This window comes from Nelumbo lutea, chromosome 3, assembly GCF_056320005.1.
Source record: "Nelumbo lutea isolate HS-2025 chromosome 3, American lotus-T2T, whole genome shotgun sequence".
Classification (NCBI taxonomy): domain Eukaryota; kingdom Viridiplantae; phylum Streptophyta; class Magnoliopsida; order Proteales; family Nelumbonaceae; genus Nelumbo; species Nelumbo lutea.
Window position 1 is genome coordinate 115,222,403 of NC_142686.1, and position 21,370 is coordinate 115,243,772.

General features: G+C 37.0%; 1 protein-coding gene across 16 annotated transcripts in view; it reads left to right on the plus strand.

The window, feature by feature from the left end:
* Nucleotides 1-604: 604 nt before the first annotated feature.
* The window catches only part of DRM3 (S-adenosyl-L-methionine-dependent methyltransferases superfamily protein), a 41,180-nt gene continuing 20,414 nt past the window's right edge, over nt 605-21,370 (plus strand). The window contains exons 1-7 of one of the 16 annotated variants that reach the window (XM_088981288.1): nt 605-893; nt 1,645-1,677; nt 1,816-1,941; nt 3,326-3,418; nt 4,172-4,218; nt 8,858-8,971; nt 9,300-9,399. In XM_088981288.1, the coding sequence (XP_088837414.1) occupies nt 1,923-1,941; nt 3,326-3,418; nt 4,172-4,218; nt 8,858-8,971; nt 9,300-9,399 (373 nt within the window). In that variant the 5' untranslated portion in view covers nt 605-893; nt 1,645-1,677; nt 1,816-1,922. The other 15 variants (XM_088981292.1, XM_088981283.1, XM_088981277.1 and 12 more) reach the window with 15 other exon arrangements.

A 21,370-nucleotide genomic window follows, 5' to 3' on the forward strand; every position in this document is an offset into this window, starting at 1 on the left:
GCTAAAACCGTTGATTTGGTCAACAAGCCACTAACCCGGGCAGTCAAATTGTTTGAATCGTCCAATGGTTTTGGTCATTTTTTATCCGTTCGGTTTGAATGGTCGAACTGTTCGACCTGGGAACGGACCTTTGACCGGTTCATTGTTTGGTTTGGTTTTAAAAACCTTGATTTATATTATTACTATTATCTCTCTCCCTCTCTCTATCTCTTTTTTAAATGTAATAATAACATGCTTTAAAATAAGAGGTATTGGAAAACTCAAATGTCTCTTTCTTAAATATCTTTTTTAAATATAATAATAACATGCATTAAAATAAATGGCTTTGGAAAAGTCAAAGGTCTCTTTTTAATAGTGTGCAGTTTTATTAATCTAATCAAGATAAACAATGATTACTATTTTATATTTTTAAAATAAAAAAATAAAAAAATGTAAAGAATGAAAAAATAGATAAATAACTTATACGAAAAGAGAGGATACTTAAGAATAGAACAATTTTGATATATAAAATTATTATATCTTTTTTATTATTAATAGGGTACACACAAAACCCACTGGCACAAAGCCTGCCATCAATAAAACAAACGCCTTACGACGAACTCGTGATCGAGTGGGTCGGCAAGGCATCTAACCCTAACGCAACCTGGCTGAGTTTGGTTCGTTTGACGCATGCGAGAGCTCGCTCATTCGCTTGGGCATTCAACCTTAATCCAACCTGATTTCATTTGGATTGGGATATTATTGTAATTTTCGTCTTACTTCTGTGAGCATTACTGTAAAATTCATCACCAATCACCTAACACGCCGTTCGTTGGCCGTGCTTGGATGTGAGAGAGTGAGCTCAATCGTCCTCTGACCTTATCGAGCACCAAGAGGAGAAATTCCATTTTCAGGTTCTCTCTCTCTCTCTCTCTCTCTCTCTCTCTCTCTCTCTTGTTCGTTATATCGTTTTTTTCCTATACTCGAGAAAAAGAACAAAACTTATTAATATCTGGTGGGCATTATTAATTTCTTTTGCGATTTTAAGAATATTTTCCATGGTTTATGGTATGCCTTTCTTCCTTACAAATTGGTTCCTTTACGCTGCCTTTGGTTTGACAGTAAATAAGGGAAGCAGAAAGTTGAGAGAATTGGTTCCCTTTCTATTTCTCTTATTCCTTAAGAACTTTCCTTCAACTTCCTGATTCTCACTCCTTGTTTTCTGTCAAACCCAACATGTTAATGAACTACATAAACCACAGAGTAATCTTTCGTACTATCACATCCGTTGATTCTTGCTTCTTCTTAGTTCAATCCGGTGTATCAGTGGACTATCTTCGAGTTTATTGATATGTAGTTAAACTCTCATTGGGGCTGAGGAGACACACACACACACACACAAAAGGAAAAAGTGAAACGTCCGATCATTTTCCGAATCCTTTCCACACTAAAACCTTGTAAAATTTGGAAGGAGCTTGGGAATGCTGTTTTGGGTTCATATGAATTATCCCAGAAAATGTAAAAGTTCAAATTGATTTGATCTAGATAGGTTTCCAAGTATTTAGTCATAGTTGAGTGTTAAAAAGTATTGAAACCATATACAGAATATTTTTGTTTTGGTTTCTGTTGCATTGGTAGGCTAATTTGCTTATATTCTTCTTGCAGATGCTTGATAAGGATCGGTGGAATTAGTTCATGGTAATTTGGAAAGGATTTCTTTTTTCATTGGTTTCATTGTAGATGTTTTCTCGAATGATATGTTTTATACTCTAATAAGTCATTTTGTGCAACAAATATGACGTCTCCTTACATTGTGCTTTACTAATATTTCTGTAGGACAAATTAGTAGATGATGCAAATAATGAAAAATCTTCAAGTCAGGAAGGGGCAGGAACTACGTCAAAGGTTGTCACATTGAGTTTGGACTTGTCATCTGGCAGTGCATGCTCAAAGCATGTTCAGGTAATACCTATCCATTTTCAACGTTATGGAAAGGTGGCTAGAAAACTAAAAAAGGAAAAAAGTAACATATTTAACTAACACCATCAACATCAAAATACAAAGAAGCGTCAAAATATCTGCTTTAGCAGCTTCTCTCCTACCATGCTTTGGGTCCCATTTCTTAAAGAATTATCGAACTCCACAGTATAGCAGCAATAATCTTCTTTGCTTTGTAATTTCTGGGATTAGAATTAGAAGAAAAGAGACGATTGACAACTTCTCAAAAGTTCTTGAAATTTTCTAATCCTTTTATTTCATTTTCTGTGTATTAAAATATCTTGTTGCTTGGTGGTTATTATGGCTCCACTAACCAGTTTTCCATGGATATGGACGTAGGAATCATACTCCAACGAGTATTAGGGAGTGTTGACTTTGTCATCTAACAAATAATGGTTTCATGGTATTGGGATATCTTGCAAACTCTTAACATTTATGCCTATACCCGTTGGTGAATGTAAATATTTTTTTTTGAAAAGTGGTAATTAATTTTGTTAGAAAAAGGGCTGGAATTGTCACCATACACTAGATCAAGAATATCCTATAATTTTGTCCAAAGTAGATACTCCTATAATTTTGTCCAAAGTAGATACTCCTATAATTAATTCTGTCCAATGTGGATACTCCTATAATTTTGAACCAGATCAAGAATATCCTGTTCACCAAGAAGATTCCAAAGAAAGGCAATTATCCAATGTTAGTCCCTGCTATCTGGGATATGGAGAGGGGTGTACTGGATATGAACCCAACTTTTTGGCATTTTCTTCCACCAAGTGGCTGCTCTCAGACTTGAACCTGCATCTCAGACCTGACTCGTCAGTATGAGTGCAATGGCTCCTACCGAGGAGACTCCAGTTTATAAGAAATTTCAGTATGAAATGTTGATCTCCATCTCATCCCTCTTTAGTATAACCCAATTGTATTTCTTAATTTATCACAAATACTTTTTTCTCCAAGCAAGTTCCTGAATCAAACTATCAATTAACTGGTTATCATCTGCATTAATTTTTGATGCATTACAAACTCTTTGTTACAAGTTTTTTCTTTTTTTTTTTTTATAGGTTTGATTTGATATGATATTCTGAATAACGACTTACGCATCTTTATTTAGAAAAGCAGTTCATTCCTACACTAGTGTCTTTTTCTTGATAAGTTGGGGAATGAACTGAGGACTGCATGTTTTCATTCCATAGATATCTTTCTTATCGGTTAGCTTTAGTTAGTAAGACTAATGTATTTGAATATTATTATTATTGTTTTTATGAATGTATTTGAATATTATTATTAGCTTAGATGTAAAGCTCTTGATAGTTACTTATTTTGTTTACTTCCATTTGGAACTAGGAAGGTCAACCAAGTTCATCTGGGAGCAATTTAAGAGCATATTTCATAGGGATGGGATTCTCACCAACTCTCATTGACAACGTGATTGAGGAACATGGTACAAAGGGAGATGCTAGCATTTAACTTTTTAAATCATGTTTTCCGAATGTCTCATATAGTATGTATATGACATGGGTTTGCAATTTTTGGTGGGTTGTGAGAGAAACTAAGCCTAATTTTGATTCCTGAGAATGAATGTCAAACCCATGATCTGGCATGCACAATCTAAGTCTAGATTAGGTCATATTGATCTGGTCTGCATTGTTTCAAGCTTTTCAACATCAGACACAAAACGACCACTGGGTGACTCAGATTCTGATCTTGTAACCATTAGGGCAAGCAATTATGACACTATCTTCTTACATGTAGACATATACACAGAGAGGCTATTTGATAATTACTGAAGTGGCTGAATTCAATGACTTATTGCCTTATCTTTTAGTGAATAAATTATTGAGGAGGTTGTGAGCTCCTTAATGGCTGAAGCTGAATGTTGATTGATTACTATACCCTCAAGTAGTTATTTATTTAATTATTTCATCCACTAAAAGACAAATCAATAAATCATTCAGATCAGCCACTTCAGCTGTTATCATTTATCAAATGGCCTAGAGTGGGTGAGCAGCGTATAGTTTATGCTTCAACCAAAGTTCAATACGTGAACAGAAATTCCAATTAAGTTTGGGTAAGTGGTGTATTGTATAGCCTGGTCCAACTTGCAACCGTCATTTTTTATGCTTGATTGTGTAATTGATGAGCCCATGGCTTGTACTTGGTTAATGATGGTGGCAATATTTTCTGCAAAATGCAGGTCAAGATGATGTTGATTTGTTATTGGAAACTCTCCTTGCAAATACAGTAAGTTAACATTCTTCTGTGGCATACTTTTTGTTTCTCTTACTTGATCATTTCCTTAATCCTGTTTCTTATGTTTGCATAGTTTGAAAATGTAAGGATAAATTGTTCTATAAGACTGTTTCCTACTGACGAACTTACTAAGATGTCATTTTTATAACAATGTTCACACCTTCAGTTAATAACAATATTTTTATGAAGTAGGTATAATTTTTCTGATTTGGTTGATAATTTTAAATACATACCTCTACAGGTTCTATGTGTTAGTAAAATTACACAAATTGAGTTAACCTTGTTAAGTAGGACACATAGCGTATATCAACCAAGGCAGAATATATTTGTGGGTTAGGTCTCCCTGGACTTCGTGAGAATAAAGCTGAATTGTGATAGTTGTTCTTTGGGTAATCCAGGGCCTTCAGGTATAGGAGTATTCGAAGGTCATGAATGTAATGTTGTAATCAGTTTCTCAGGGACAGATGGAGAAGGAACTTCCCAAAGAACTAAGCTGTTTGCACTGTGCCAAGCGCTTTAATTGGCTTATTGCCTTATTGGCTTTGTCAACAGGTTGGAACAATTTGGTGATAGAAGGGGACTGTCAGATTGTAAAGCAATGGATGTCTAACACTTTAGAGGGTCCTTGGACTCTCAGATCTTTTCTTCAGGAGGTGAGATCCTTGGTTAGTCTTCTGAACAGCTTGTTCAGATGGATTCCTGGATCAGCCAATTCTGTCTGCTTTGCTTGCTATAGAGGTATTAGAAAGTTGGGGCATTGAGTCGAGAGTTCCAGACCTGGGATTCAGCACTTCATAAAATTATCTGTTGCTTATCAAAATAAGAAGATATGAATTGGTAGCATATACAATGCAGTATGCACATCGGCAAACAAACAAAAAGAAAAAGAAAAATGGAAATCAATTGGTTTGCATCTTTTCATCAGTTGAACTTCTATTGTTTGGTCTGTCTATTGTGCTATTTTAACAAGTCAATATCTGAATCAAACAGTTAAGATATTCTATGGCTAAATCTTGAGTATGAGGGCACTAGATCTATACATGGGTTTGAGGCCTTTACAGCTTCCTGGGTTTTTCATGTTTTACACATCGAAACAACTATTTTATGGGTCCCACTTGGTATATCTAACTAAGCAGATAGGTAAAAAATAACGTTCCTAGAAGATTACAACCATGTCATAGTTTTCAAAGCGCCAAGGCAAGGCTAAGCAACAGGGGGCATCTTGTTGCTTAGTTGCCTAGGTGGGCGCCTAGGTGTCAGGTAGGCATCGGATTTTTTTTTTTGGAATAAAGGCCATGAATCCTAGGGTAACTCCCTAGGTTCCATAGCAAGTAGCAACCATCTTTCACTAGTAGTTGTCTATGATCTTCATAAAAATATAAACTTCATTTAAAACAGAGAAAATCAACATATTCATGAAAAAATGGAAGAAAAGAAATTTCAGAAAATACAGGGGATGAGCCCCTATTTTTTCCTAGGAAAAGAAGAAAATAATAATCAGTATGCATTTATTGGGCAAAATTTTGATCTATTCCTTGCTTATCAGTTCAGCTTTTGAAGTCTTCAAGGGTAAGAGAGCATACATGTTGATTGAGCCCTTACAAATAAGAAAATAATAAATGGAAACTAGTATTTTAATTTTCAAACTAAATAATTTAGTTTAATAGCTTTTCTATATTATAATCTCAAAAAATTATGATCATAAATGGATATTAATAGCATTATGTATAAAATACCTTGGCTATCAAGTGAGGCTACCCCCCATGGGCACCTTGTTGCTTAGTCGTTGTCTTGATAACTATGAATAATGTATTGGAAGAGGTTTTGAGGGACAAGGACAACAACCTTATCTCTTTATTCTCAGGTCCAGTGGGAGTTGGAGACTCAACAAGGGCTGAAATACTAGCAGCTGTACAAGGCCTACAGTTTGTTAACCAATTTGTTGTGGAAAACTTACTAGTAGAAGGAGTCTCCAAGGTGGTAGTGGGTTGGCTGCTGAATCTGAACAATGGTTTTTGGGACTACAGAGATCTCCTGAAAAATTTAAAAACATCACAAGGAATATGTCAATCAACTTCCAGTGCATTAACAGATCAGCAAATGCTTTGGCAGACTCTCTGGCTAAACAAGGGGCTTCTCGGGCTTCTTTGTATTGAGCTTATCTATAGTTCTGTTCTGTTTATTGATATGATTTGGGTCTGTACTTATCCTAATGGGGAGTATTGAGCTTATCTATTTGTCAATCAACCCAATTATTGCCTATTCAAACCAATCGGGGCAAGATGCCTTAACACTGAACAAGGGTGGCTGTACTTTGGGGTGTGTAGTATGAATGTAACTCCAAGATTTTTGAAAATAAAAGCCAAGACCAAGATTCCATTGTTGACCTTTTGGTAAGAATGGTTCACTGGGTGATGATTAAAAAAAGTTCAAAGGAATCATGATGGACTCTAACTTGAGAGGTTTTTCCATGTGACTGTTTTTACTCATCAAAGACAGGTTCTTATTCAGCCTTGGGAGCTGCCCGAAGTGCGGAGTTATACTTTTAGGCAACCTGGGGCAGTCTGGTTGGGGGTGTGTGTTTTTAGAGATCATGCAGGAAAAATAGTGAACTTTTTTGGGCCCAGCTGGATTAGGGAATTTCTTAAGGGCTGAGCTTCTTGCACTTCTTCAAGGTTTAAAACTAGTTCAAATTAGCCATAACATGGCCCTTTCAGGAACTGTAGGACCATGGCCTCTAAGCTTTATGACAAGGGAGGTGAATACATTGGCCTCTTACTTGACTTGCTCATTCAGGTGGATACCCAGATTAGAAAATGCTTTGGCTGATATTTTTGGCAAGGGAAGGTGTTAACAGGAATGAACTGGAATGGTGCCATCAGGGCTGAGAAGAAGCATGTAATTGAGTGTAATCTATTATGCTGGTTTTGACAGCCATAGCTCTTTGCAATGTCTTTCGACCTGTGTTTCCAAGGAAACTTGGAATTTAGGTTTGTACTACAATTTGTATCTTCTGGATTAACAACATTCCAAGTTATATTATCAATAAAAATGTTTCTCTTAAAAAGCTGAACAAATAATGCCCTAATCAGATAAAATTCATTTGATCATGTTGATGCACAAACCATTTTTAGCTTGGATCCATCTAATATTCTAATGGTGGATCTCAGTGGTTGAAATATGTAAGATAGGAATAGATTTTAGGTCCCCAGGCTTATCTATGGGTCTTGTGTCTCCAGACCAAGATGCTCCCTTTTATTATGGGGGGAATGCTGCTTATTTAGGTTAGAGACATTTGGTAAACTACAAGGTCCTAAACCTCTTCACATTCTTATTATATGGTAAATTGTTGTAATATTTATATTATGACATTTAATTAACTGTCAGGGATAGAGAACTAGGAAGGGAATGCTACTTTCATTTTAGAGAACTAGAAAGGGAATGCTGCATATTTAGGTTAGAGACATTTGGTAAACTACAAGGTCCTAAACCTCTTCACATTCTTATAATATGGTAAATTGATGTAATATTTTATATTATGACATTTCATTAACTGTCAGAGATATAGACAGTCAAATGTATGCATTAGAGAACTAGAAAGGGAATGCTACTTTCATTTTGTTAAATTGAGTTTTTTTTTTGGTAATGACGAGAAAATGGAGCTTATTGGTTCATTGCCATCAATCCTTTTAGTTACACTTCCAAACAATAAGTGGATACAAAGAAGCACATACCTTTTTCTAAAAGTATCTTCACTTAAAATAAAACATTATCAAATTAACTTTTTGTACTGGAATATTTCTTTTAACTGTTAGAAAATATTAATCTTACTTCTTTTTCTCTTTCGTTTATTAAAGCAAATATTTCTTTAAACTGTCAGAACTTAGATATACTTTTTTCCCCCTTTACAAGTTAAGTTATTTGTGGAATGGGGAGCACATGGTACTTGGCCTTTTTTGGTGCAAATACATCATTGTTGTTATTATTGTGGTCTGGCCTTGAAGTGCCCGTGGGGATTGGGTATTATTATTGTTATTATTGTATATGTCTTTGTGCATAACTTTGATATATAGATATGTCTTTCTCTCTCTATGTCATGTACACTCGCTATTATATTTTCAAGTATCTCATTATTTTAACTTGGTATAGATATCATCCTAAAAATTAAAACCTACGTTTAATATTTTGGATTCCTGTTCTGTCTACTTGTCTAGTGGAGCTATTTGTTTTCACTAAAAAAAGTTCTTTGGCAATCCATTTAAGAAATTAAGAGAGATCTAATTTAAAAAAAAAAAGACAGATATTTTTCTTTTTTTTGCAAATATTAGGATTTAAAATTGCAATTAGGTCCAAATTAAAATTCAGAATTTTCTTTTACTAGATTGTTCTTTTGATATTTAAAGGAAGCTAATGCATACAGGAAGAATATATCATATAACTCTCCATTTTTTTCAACCAGATACACCAATTGAGTACTACATTAATTGGTGTCTTTTAATTTTGGAATAGGAGTGTTTAATTTGTGCTATAACTTTATGATCCTGACATGATAGCCATGATTGCTGTACAAACTTCTTGGATATTGTTATCTTTTTCTTGAAAAGCTAATAGTTTTACATGCCAAATGAAGCAGACTCATAAAAAATCAAGTTCTGCATCATCAGACTCTCTGGATGCCATGCTTAATCATTGCACGGATGAGGTCAATTCACCTGGAATCACTTCAGAGAGTTGTGAAATTGAGGTAATGTAATAAGTCTTATTTGTGTAATACTGCTTCTTTATTTGAATAGTTCTATGTAATCCAAACTAGAATAGAATAATAATTGTTGCTTAGATGATCTAAAGAATTACTTCAGTTGGTCAGACATCACATGAGAATTATTTGTGGCTAACTGAAGTGCACTTAGAAAGTAATTTAATATTTACAAGTATAGATCATGTTTTAGTGCTTCCAATGCTGTTATAATGTTGTTTCCATAGTGTAAATAATTACCTAGTTTTGTTTCCCATACACGATTTATATCCCATGCTGCATGTGTTCTTAACATGGCCTTGCACATCTCTAGCAGGAACTTGATGTTACTACTGAGGTTAGTGAGGACAAGAAGGCATCTTTATTAATGATGAATTTCTCAGTGGATGAAGTTCAGTTTGCAATTGACAGGCTTGGTATGGAAATCCTTACTACAATTCAGAAATATGTTATGGAATTGAATTTTGATTGCTCATTATAGTTTGGGAGAACATCTAGCTTCATCCTAAAATATGTTATGGAATTGAATTTTTAGACCTCTAGGATTTTGGAGTATAGATGAGGATGAATGAATGAAATAATCCAGGGGATGGTATTTCCAAACTCAATACATAGAATTCTTAATAACTACCTATTACTGTTATTATTTTTATTATATTTAGACCCTGGTGCTGAATCTAACGGAATAGCAAAACAGGATTCATGTAGCTGACCACCCATATATTGTTGGGACAATGCTTAGGTGATGATGATATTTGAACCCTCTGTTACAATAAAAAGAAAAACTAACTTTTTAGATAAATTAGAATACCCTCACTAAATACTCTTGTATATTCTTCCCTGATAAAAGAAAGGCTTGAAAGCTAATGAATTCAAACCATATTTATCTTCAGAGTGCTTCTTCACCTCTGCTTGAAGGTATATATGTTTTACACTCTATGCCTTTCCTGTTTTGGATCTAGCAGTGTTATTAATGTGGTGAAGCGATGATTAGTTGTTTTGGCCTCTCCTGGTGATGTAATGACTAGTTTGCCTAAGTTGACAAGAAAAAAAAGATATGGTCTAAATTTAAGATGTTGATGCTAACCCATAAATAATCTGATATAGGTTGCAAAAATGCAATAAAAGAATGACTTTAAACAACTTTTTTGAAATCTTTGTTTTTTTAAGATAAGAAAAATTAATTTGGAATGTGGAGACTAGGATAGGGTGTTACAACCTTTTTTCTTTTTTCAAAGAAAGAGTGCAAAATCTATTTCATATATTTCTTGTTTGTGGCAACTGCATCCCAGCACAACACTGATTGGAAGAAAAAGTCAACCATGTTCCATCACAAACACTTGAAGTAACAGCATGGATATAATTTTTTTTTGATCAGCAAAGCATGCATATGAAAAATTAAAAGCATTTCCTATGCCATTTTAATAATTACAGATAAGCACAATTGAATAAAGCTTTAAAATAACTTTGTGGTTGACTAATTGTCCTAGTCATTAGTTGATTAGTTGACCTAGTTGATGCTAAGTAGGGTGCAGTTGTTATGGGCCTGGGAATAGGATCTCGTCACGGGTCGGTCCTCGGGGAAAACCTCCTGTTTTCCCTTGTTCCTTCCTGCTCTTGATGAACCTATCTTGGCGCCCTAATGGTGATTTGTCCAAGAGATCACCTAACTCTCCTTGCTCTCTTTCTTGACTGAAATTTTCAATGCCTTTATTGAATAAAATCAGCTCCTTAAATAGGAGATTACAAGAGATAAGAGTCATACTTTTAGGAAGACCCCTTGCTAATTAGGAAGACTCCCTACTAATCTATCCTACTGAACTGATAAGATAAGATAAGACTGAACTGATAAGATAAGATAAGACTCCCTTAATCTATCCTATTGAACTGATAAGATAAGATAAGACTGAACTGATAAGATAAGATAAGATAAGATAGGATGAGAACACTAAATTGCTGCTGCTGAGAACACTAAATTATTGCTGCTGCTGCTGCTGCCGGCGCCCACATCAGCAGTTCAGGTGGGCTTGGTTGGGCTGAGGATCAACACAGGGCCAACCCTAACAATCAATTCTTGGGCTTGACCTTGGCCCAACCTGGGGTTAAGCCCGAGTTTACCAAATTGGGCCTAACCTGAGCTTAACCCAACACAGCTTAGGCCAGGCCTTGTCGGTCCTGTGTGGGTCGGTCGTGTTTGAAGGTGTTTTTTTTTTAATATGTTTTCTACATCCTTCTTTGTTGGGCTTTGTATCCTCAATTAAGGAGTAGAGTGGATTGAAAATATGCACAGATCTCATTAGTTAATGTATAAATACATATTTTATACGTATATAATTATAATTAAAAAAATATTTTTATATAAATAAAATGCATAACATGTGTGCATTTTTACATGTTTGTGCAGGGATGTGAGTTTAAGCCTTGTCCCATCATCATCTAAGCCTTGTCCCACCTATATGTGGTCGGCTACATGAATCTTGTTTTTCCATTCTGTTCTATTCAGTGCCATATCCAGTTTAGTTAATTAGATAAAAAAAAGACAGCCAATGCGGGGTCTGGGGAGGGACAGATGTATGTTTAGTGCATTCTGTTCTGTTCAGTTTAACGAATCATATACTTATTGTAAATAATTAAATATAGTTTACAGTGTATATGATAGTATAGCTATGTAATTTACATACATGTATATGTTACAAATACACAACACAATATAGACATATATAGATCATGTATATTTATGTAGTATTAGGTGGGCTTGGGCTATTGGGGCCTCAACCCTAGCCTAACCCGAGGTTTCTGGCCAAAGCCCAGCCTAAAGCCTGAAGACACAAGCCTGACTTGTGCAAAAGCTTTGGTTGGTTGGGTTGGGCTCGCCCAGTTTGCAGCCTTAATGCTTTGTTGTCCTAAGCAACTACATCTTGAATATTAACTGACCAGTTAGTGATGCAGTTGGTCTGGCTCTCAACTGACTAGTTGATAGGCTGCTTTGACTAGTCAACACATTGACAACAATGCAGGGGTGGAGCCAGGAATTTCTTATGAGGGGGGCAAAACCTAAAGTGGATTTGGGGGGGGGACCATTGGGGTGGGGAGTGGGGGGAGGGGGAAATTTACATAGAAGACTGTATTACAAATGAGGATTTCCGGACCATGGGGGGGGCATGGCTCTCCTGGATCCCCCCTGGTTCTGCCCCTACAAAAATGTGATATAGTTTATATTCACAAAAAAAAGTGATCTTTTTTTAGTCCACTCTTGATTTGGTTTTAGAAGATGTAATCTAATAGTTGAAGTTGTATTGTCTCTTTTGGTTATATTTTCTTGGGGTGAGGTTCCGTCTCATCATCTTTGCTATGTGCACTTTTTTCTTTTTATTTTCATGAAAATTCTTCTGCTTTGTTATCAAAACAAAAGTTTAACACTATATTTATTTGAAAGACAACAAATCTATTATTATGGCATCTTTCTTTATCAGTAAAAACAATAAAGAAATTTTATTGATGATAAATGTGAGAAATAAACTTCAGCTAATCTTCTAGTGTACTATTTGTTTGTGTTTAAAGTACTATGGGGAGTGGCCAAGATGGAAAAATTATGAAAGATATCTTGTGGGAACTCGGGGTGAAAAAGAAGGGTCACTCGGTTAAGTGGGAGGTAGTTTGCAGAAGTAAGATGTAAGGAGGGTTGGAGATTGGGAATATAGGATTTAATAAGGGTAAATCTCTTAAACTACCCCTACTGTTTGCGAAATTGACTAACTGTACCCTTACTGTTTGACTATTGTCTAGTGCTACCAATACTGTTTCTGACAATTGACTAGCTCTACCCCTACTGTTAGTATCCGTTAATGCTCCATCATGATCTGTGCACATGTGACCCCATATGACGTATTTTTTTTAAAACCCAATATTACCCTCATCCCCTTCATCCTCTCTCTCCCCTTCTTTTTCATGTTGGGTTCATGCACAGTAACAGGACATGAGAATCAACTCATGCTGAAAGGAGGAGGGGTTTCACCAATACGAGGAGGGGTTCTATAAAAGGAGGGGTTTCACCGTGCTCTTTGTCTTGCTAAAGAGAATCAGCAAGAAGAGTTGCTGAAGAGAATCAGCAAGAAAATATTTTTTTTTACGAAAATCAAGAAAATAGACGCAGAAGAGAAAGATCTAGGTGTCGCCAATTTGGGTCTGACCTACAAAAAAATAACGTCATTTCTTGGTGAAAAGTCCTCCAAATCCACCGGACTTTTGGGGCGGAACTGTGGCAGATCCTTCCACCCCGAGCTCGTGGTGTCGCTGTTCTTTTCCTCCCCCTCATCGGGTAAATTCTCCAGGAAAACACGGGCTTACGTGGTTGTTGGAGTTGAAGCAAGTTTATTTGTTGTCTTGGCCGTTGTTTATTATGTTGCGTTACGAAGAAGAAGTCGGAGGCGCCCAATTGATTCTGTTACTGTCATTGATTCATTCGAGAAACCCCTTGAAAGTAAGTTGGTGGAAGAATCAGAGGAGTTTCTTAAGAGTATATCTGAGATTGCTCAGTCCCTTAAAGTTTATAAATATAGAGAACTATGATCTGCAACGGAGAACTTACCAGGCTGAAAATGGATTGACTCCAGTGGAATTGATGTGGATACCGGCAACACCCTTGCAGCCAATGAAATTGATGAACTGGGTTGCGGTATATAACTTACCCGAAAAGAAATGCTGAAAATGAATGGACTCCAGTGAAATAGATGATGGCTCACGTTCCATACTTTCATATGATGCAGTTCATTCACAAGGTACCCCCAAATTAGTGTTGCATTAAATTGTGCACATTAGAAAGATGGGAATAAAAAGGAACAAGAGGGCTCTCAACGTTGGTCACTTGCAATGAGGCAAGGAGCCTAGAGGGAATACAAAACATAAAACGTGGTTATAAGTTGTAACTCTGAAATAGAGCATAGACATTCGAAGATCAATAAAATTGAGAAGAGCTAATCCTGGAAATAAAAGCCAAGACCCCATTTCCTACAGAAACTAGTTAATCTAACATTTATGTATGGTTCTTGCTGAAATTCTACCCAGATAGGGTGTTTCTTAGTTCCCAATTCAGTGAGGTAGCTAAGATTTTCGATAGGGACTGGTCAATCTCATCCATCCCAGGCCGACTGGCTGGATTCTTCCTTATGCGGTTCTGAGTCAATCTGGCCATGAGCTGGGCAAGATCAAATTGATAGTTAGCTTGGAGAGATGGATCTATGAACCCTTTTAACTTTTCCTCTGTGTTTTCCTCATCGAGTATGGCTAGTAAAGCATCTGATTTCGCTTTTCAGATTACCCATCTGGTTCTGAAACCGGTCGATGAGGACACAGAATGGTAGAGTTTTTAGTTTTTGGGACTAGTCAATTCAGTGAGGTAGCTAAGATTTTCGATAGGGACTGGTCAATCTCATCCATCCCAGGCTGACTGGCTGGATTCTTCCTTATGCGGTTCTGAGTCAATCTGGCCATGAGCTGGGCAAGATCAAATTGATAGTTAGCTTGCAGAGATGGATCTATGAACCCTTTTAACTTTTCCTCTGTGTTTTCCTCATCGAGTATGGCTAGTAAAGCATCTGATTTTGCTTTTCAGATTACCCATCTGGTTCTGAAACTGGTCGATGTGGACACAGAAAGGTAGAGTTTTTAGTTTTTGGGTTTGCATTTCAATTGGAGACCAGTTCGATCCATCTCCGAAACATCATTTCGTTTCTTTCGGTTAGCACTTAATGACGATGTCAAGTTTTAGAAACAGAAATGGTAGTTTAAGACAATATGTAAACAGTAATGGTACAGTTAGTCAATTTCGCAAACAGTAGGGGTAGTTTAAAAGATTTTATAGCTTTATTAGGAAAGTGGCTGTGGTGGTTTTTTAGGGGCAGGAACAAGCTGTGGAGTGTGGAGTAGGGTGGTAGTTAGCATCCATGGCTGATGGACACTGGTTGGGATACAAGCCTACTGTTATTCCTTAATTGTATCGTATTGGGTATGGTGTATGTTCTCGGGGTAGAGTGTTGTTTTGGAAACATGTTTGGGTGTGGAAATCCTTGTTAAAGGATTGTTCCCTGCTTTATTCTTGCTCTCTACATTCAAAGGGGAACCAATTTTTAAGTTTATTGTGCCTTCCTCCTCATCTATAAACATGTTTAATTGGGATTTGGGGATCAGAAGGTGGATAAAGGATCATAAGATTCTAATGTCATCTCCTTGCTTCAAATTTTGGATGGTCTGTTTTTGGGCCCTTCTTCATTTATGGGCACATTTTGATCCATAGGTCTTTTAAAGGGCCTTTTCTTGCTCTACTTTCTTTAAGGTCCTATCTTCCTCTTCCCCCTTTGTGCAGCCTTTTCCAGTCAAAGATGTGTGGAGTAGTTCTATCCCTCCCAAAGTTGGGGCTCTGTGATGGGAATTCTTAAATGAAAAAAGTTAATACTATTGATCCTTACAGAATTTAAGGCCTAATTGTTGTTTGTCTCCTATCTGGTGTATTCTTTGCAAGGCTTGTGGTGAGAGCTGTTATCACTTGCTAATCTCATGTTCATATGTGGGTTATATATGGAAACGGTTCTCTATACTTGTGACTTGCTAATCTCCATCTTTACTGTTCCAACTTTAATAAAGAAAAGAAAGGGTGAAGAAAAGGATAAAAGAAAGAAAGAGAAGAAGAAAGGAAGAGAAAGAGAAGGGAAAGAGATGAAAAGGAGAAGGAAAGAGGGAAGACTAGCAAGAAGAAATCTCATACACCTCTCCTTACCGTCTACCCAGGTTGTATTAGCATTCTACTAAAGTTGAAATGACTACAATACCCTTAAGTAAGCTACAACAGACATAAGAGAGAAAAATGACATGGAAAACACAATAATGCCCTTGCCAACTAATTCTAACACTCCCCCTCAAGCTGGATGGAGCATATATATCATAAAGTTCAAACTTGTTACAAATATAATCCATCCTTGAGCGACCTACACTTTTAGTAAAAATATCAGTTACTTGGTCTTCAAATTTAACATAGGGAGTAACAATCTCTCCACTTGTTACTTTCTCTCTCACAAAATGGCAATCAACTTCAATGTGTTTAGTCCTTTCTTGAAACACTGGATTGGAGGCAATAATTGTTGTAGCTTGGTTGTCACAAAACAATTTAATGGGTTGACAAATTGTGATATTCATCTCCTGAAAAAGATGCTTCAACCAAACTAGCTCACAGGTTACTTAGGCCATTGCCCTGTATTCAGCTTCAACACTACTCCTAGCAACCACACTCTACTTCTTGCTTTCCAAGTAATGGGATTTCCATACAAGAAGGTACAATAACTTGTAGTAGACTTCCTGTCCATCGGAGACCCTGCCATAGTTTTCAAGGTGCCAAGGCGAGGCTGGGTGTTAGGGGATGCCTTGTCGCCTAGTCGTCTAGGCGTCGCCTAGGCGATGGGTTTTTTATATAGAAAACATAGATCCTAGGGTAGTTCTCTAGGTACCATAGCCATATTTCCATAATAATTATTCATAATTTTCATAAGAAAAGTATAGAGTTCATGTTTAAGTATAGAAAATCAACATATTCATGAGAAGAAAAAAAGAAGGAAGAGAAAATTCAAAAAATATAGGGGCTGAAACCCTTACTTTTGTTATAGGAAAGAAAAGAAGAAAATGTGTTGATTAGACAAATTTTTAAGTTCTTCCTTACTTATTGGTTCATGTTAGTTCTAGTTGTCGCCTTGACAGCTATGTCACTATGTGGACTTGATGCTCTCCTTATGCGGGAGAAAACCTCAGACAAGGATGGAAGATCACGGCTCCCTAAGATTTGGACCCACATTGGTCTAAATTCGGACCTCAACCTAGATAAAAATCTTGCCACATCTAGATGTTGTCTTTGTTCTTGTTGAGTCTTCAAATCAATGGATAGGGGTTCATAAACATTAAGCTCATTCCTTAAGCTTTTTAGAGAAGCATGGTATTCTTCAACACTTTTATCTCCTTCTTGAAGGGAAAAATAGTCTTGGTATAACTGGTAAATTCTTGTGACACTGTCTTGTCCAAAATACAATTGCTTGGCATGGTCCCAAATCTCCTTGGCCATGTCTAGAAGCATAAGGTTCACACTAATGTGATTCTTCATACTATTCCAAAGGGATGTCATAATTTGGGCATTCTCTTGTACCCATTTATTGTACCCTTCTAATTCACTTTTCAATTGACCCTCCTTGATGTACTTCAACTTGCCTCTTGCAATGAGAGATACCTCAACCGACTTGGCCTATGGGATATAAATAGTACCATTTAGTTTCATTTTAATTAATTGAGAAGTCATGAGATCTGATTGCACAACTACTGTAGGTTTAGTTCTACTATTTGTTGAAGCCATGAATGAGAAGAGATCACTGATTTGTCACCTAGGCAAACTGTCAAACAGCTGGTATGCAACTACTGTAATGCATCTTTTTCTCTAGGGAAAACACCAAGAATCTTCAGCCCTCTACTTTAGAAACACTTGGGAAAGATGTGCACACTTACCACAAAGTGTCACCACACCACAAACCACCACAAAATCACCACACATCAAGGAACACCTACCTCACAACTCAAGAGTCGAGACATCACAAGGCTGCCCTCTTCGAACTGCCAAATAGAGGGCTCTTAGAAAAATACCACCAACTCACACAACACTGCAACTTGAGGCATTAAAGCTTCTTTTCCAAGTGGTTGATCTGTCCTCTTAAATCCTTTTCCTCTCACAACTCAAGAGTCGAGACATCACAAGGCTGCCCTCTTCGAACTGCCAAATAGAGGGCTCTTAGAAAAATACCACCAACTCACACAACACTGCAACTTGAGGCATTAAAGCTTCTTTTCCAAGTGGTTGATCTGTCCTCTTAAGTCCTTTTCCTCTCCAACAAAGAATAGAGAATACTCTCTATTCCTAGGGCACAAAAAGTTGAGACGTGAACAGTTCCGTGAACAGTGCAATCGACCTCAAGGCTTTGGTACCATGTTCCAACTTTAATAAAGAAAAGAAAAGGTGAAGAAAAGGATAGAAGAAAGAAAGAGAAGAAGATAGGAAGAGAAATAGAAGGGAAAGAGAAGAAAAGGAGAAGAAAAGAGGGAAGACTTGCAAGGAGAAATCTCATTCACCTTTCCTTACTGTCCACCCAGGTTGTATTAGCATTCTACTAAAACTGAAATGACTACAATACCCTTAGGTAAGTTACAGCAGATATAAGAGAGAAAAATAACATGAAAATGACAACAATGCCCCTGCCAACTCATTCTAACAATTCTAACATTTACATCAGTGGCCAACGAAGAGGGCAAGAATAATGTGGAGGTTTACATGAGCAGCAGTAGCATGGATTGCGTGGAAATAAATGAATGCAAGAATTTTTAGACATCAAGAGAGAAGCTTGGAGGCGATCATTGAATGTATATCAGTGAGGGTTTCTCAATGAGCGGAAACTCTAGACATTTTTTTTCCTTCTATTCAGTTGATGTTATACTTAGGAAATGGAAGGAGGTAGCAGACACATTAGTAATGAAACCCATAAAGGTCATGGAGTAGGTACCCAAAAGAAGGTTTCATACAGTTAAAACTTGATGGTATTAGCATTGGAAACCCAGGATAGATGGGTGTGCGGGGGTGTTTATGAATGAGAGAAGTAATGTAGTTGCATTGTCTCTAGGGCTAATCGGTTTTTGGTGATTTTTTTGGTAAGTGAAATTTTATGAGAGCATTAAATGAAACACTACAATCATCCCTTGGAGAGGCACAAACAAATTATAATTGAGCCCAGTACAATTGATTTGCATTCACCCCTTGTTTAGCTAAAACATCTGCAATCCCATTAGGCATTAGCTGACCTCATCCAAATGATCTTTAGGTTCATTTCTCTGGTAAACCATTTGGATTTCTTCATCTCATCCCTAAAGTACCACATTACAGATTTTGGTTCTTTTAGTCATCCTACCACCATCTTTGAGTTTCCTTCAATCTCCATATTTTCCATGTTCAAGTCATGTGCAATCCTTACTCCTTGTAAAGCAACAAGCAATTCAGCCCTGATGGAGTTACCCTCACCCACTAAACCAGAAAATAGAGCTATATAATATCCATTTTCATCTCTCATCACTTCTCCAACTCCAGAAGGGCCAAGATTGCCTTGGGTACTCCATCAAAGTTCAATTTCACAAATCCTGCAGCTGGAGACTTCCATACTACCTCCACTCTTTTTTAGAAGTGCTTCTTGCCATATCTCTCTAATTCCTCCAAATGCCATCAAAGGAGAACTGCGAGAAAGAGTCCAAAGTTCTCATCCAATGAATTACCCTGACCATCACACATTTATTTTCTGCTTCTTTACTTCTTTCCCTTTCTGAGAAGATTCCAGCATTCCTTTCTTTCGTCCAAACTACACATCTCCACATATATCTTTCTCTTCTCTTAGGCCAAACAAAGGTAGAATGGTCAAACAGCTTTTCCACCTCCTTTGGTAGATTCCACCTGCGCCCAAACATAGAAAAGAACCATTTCCAGATGTATACAGCAAAAAGGTTAGAGATTAGTAAGTGTTAACAATTCTCTCCATTAGGTTTACAAAAAAAGCACCAGTTTGGGAGATGCACAAGTGGGGTCTTCTTTTTTACAAGCTATCCATAGTGTTGATTCTATGATCTATGGGGGCAGAAGTGATGGTGATGATTAAAGGTGTTAGAAGGAATGTTTTGAAACTGTCATTGATGGGGGAAATTGAACTGTTTAAACTGTCACCCGGTGTCAATTCTGGTCCAGGTAAGTCCCAAACCCAAGAATTGGTTGGAAACTGTTGGCTTGGTAAAGACCGTTAACCCAGGAAACTTTTGGAGGCAATATCATTGTGCTTAGTGGCCAGATTTTTTTCTTCTATATATATTTTTTTTTATTTTGGATAACTTTTAGCAATCTATGTGTCTTGTCTCACTATTTTTTGCCAAAATCGTCTTTGTTTTTGCCTCAAATATCAATTTTTAGCCTTGCTAATTTATAAAAAAATTTAAAACTAAAATAAAAAATATAAAGTAGATGTGTGGTTGAACTGCTAGCTTGTGACCAAGGGAAAAAATGGGTCAGCTTCCAGGTCCGTTTTAAAACACTGGTAAGAAGAGCAAAATAGCATACCTTCTCGGAAGAGGTATGGAGATGTGCTTGGGCAGCTTTTCTTTGGACCTTATGGGAGGAAAGAAATGCAAGAATCTTCCAAGAAAAAGAGAGGAACAGCCTTGATTTGAAGGATTGTGTTCCGAATAGGGCAATTCAATGGCTAAAAACCACGGGCTCTTTCAGCAATTCTCTTTTACTGATCTTTGGAGAAACTGGATGGCAGTAGCAAGCTGTTCCTCCACTTAGATCAGGGTAGCTATGAGGTGGATTCCCTCGCTTGCAGGATCTATGAAACTGAACTTTGATGGGTGACAAGGACTATGTGCAAGTACAGTGGGTTCAAAGATCACCAACTCTGTGGCTGACATTCTAGCTAAGCAAGGGGTTGTGAGGGAACAAATGTTTTGGGCTAAATTGTAATATTAATGAGTGGGTAAGGGTTTGGTCTTTGTGAAATAGAATGTAAATTTATACGTATTATTTTCCTTTTAATGAAATCCCTGTTATTCATTGATTAAAAAAAAGAAATTCCTGTCATTCATAAAGGAGCGAAATAACCCCCTGCTTCAAGGAGGTTTAGTAGCAGGGAACTAGTATTACCATATTTCAAACAGAAAACTAAGAGTAAAACTGCCCACAGGATATTAAACTGACAAACATAAAGACGAGAGAAAGAAAAACAACCTTTGCTGTCTCTGTGTCCCTTTGGATCTGAAACCCCCGCTTAAGGGCTTGTGTTATTGCTCCATTGACAAGAGAATCAGCTAGTTATTAGCTGACTGTGTTTTCTACCTGAACAATCTGTTTAGTAGGATGGCTAAGGTCTTGACCTCTCAAACTTGGACTAAAGGACCAATGACATTTCTCAGCCAAGGTCATCCACCTTATCACCACTTGGCAGCCCCCCTTCAATCAACTGGTTCAAACCTGAAAAGTAGGCTAACTTCAAGCCTTCTAAGAGAGCAAGTAAATCAGTTTTAGGGGAGTTCCTTTCCCTAAAGGAGTTAAAAACTCAATGGGATGCTACTTCGCAATTCCTAGAAGTGCCACCCACACTGGAATTTCCAGGGTTGCCTTAAGAGAAACCATCAAAATTAACCCTTCAAGTGCAACTTATATCTGATTGATATGACTTCTTTGCTTTCCACCAGATTCCACCCTCTTATCATGGAGACCGTTATGACTACCTTGAACTCTTCTGAGATAGGGGGCCAATGGGCCATTATCCCTGCAGT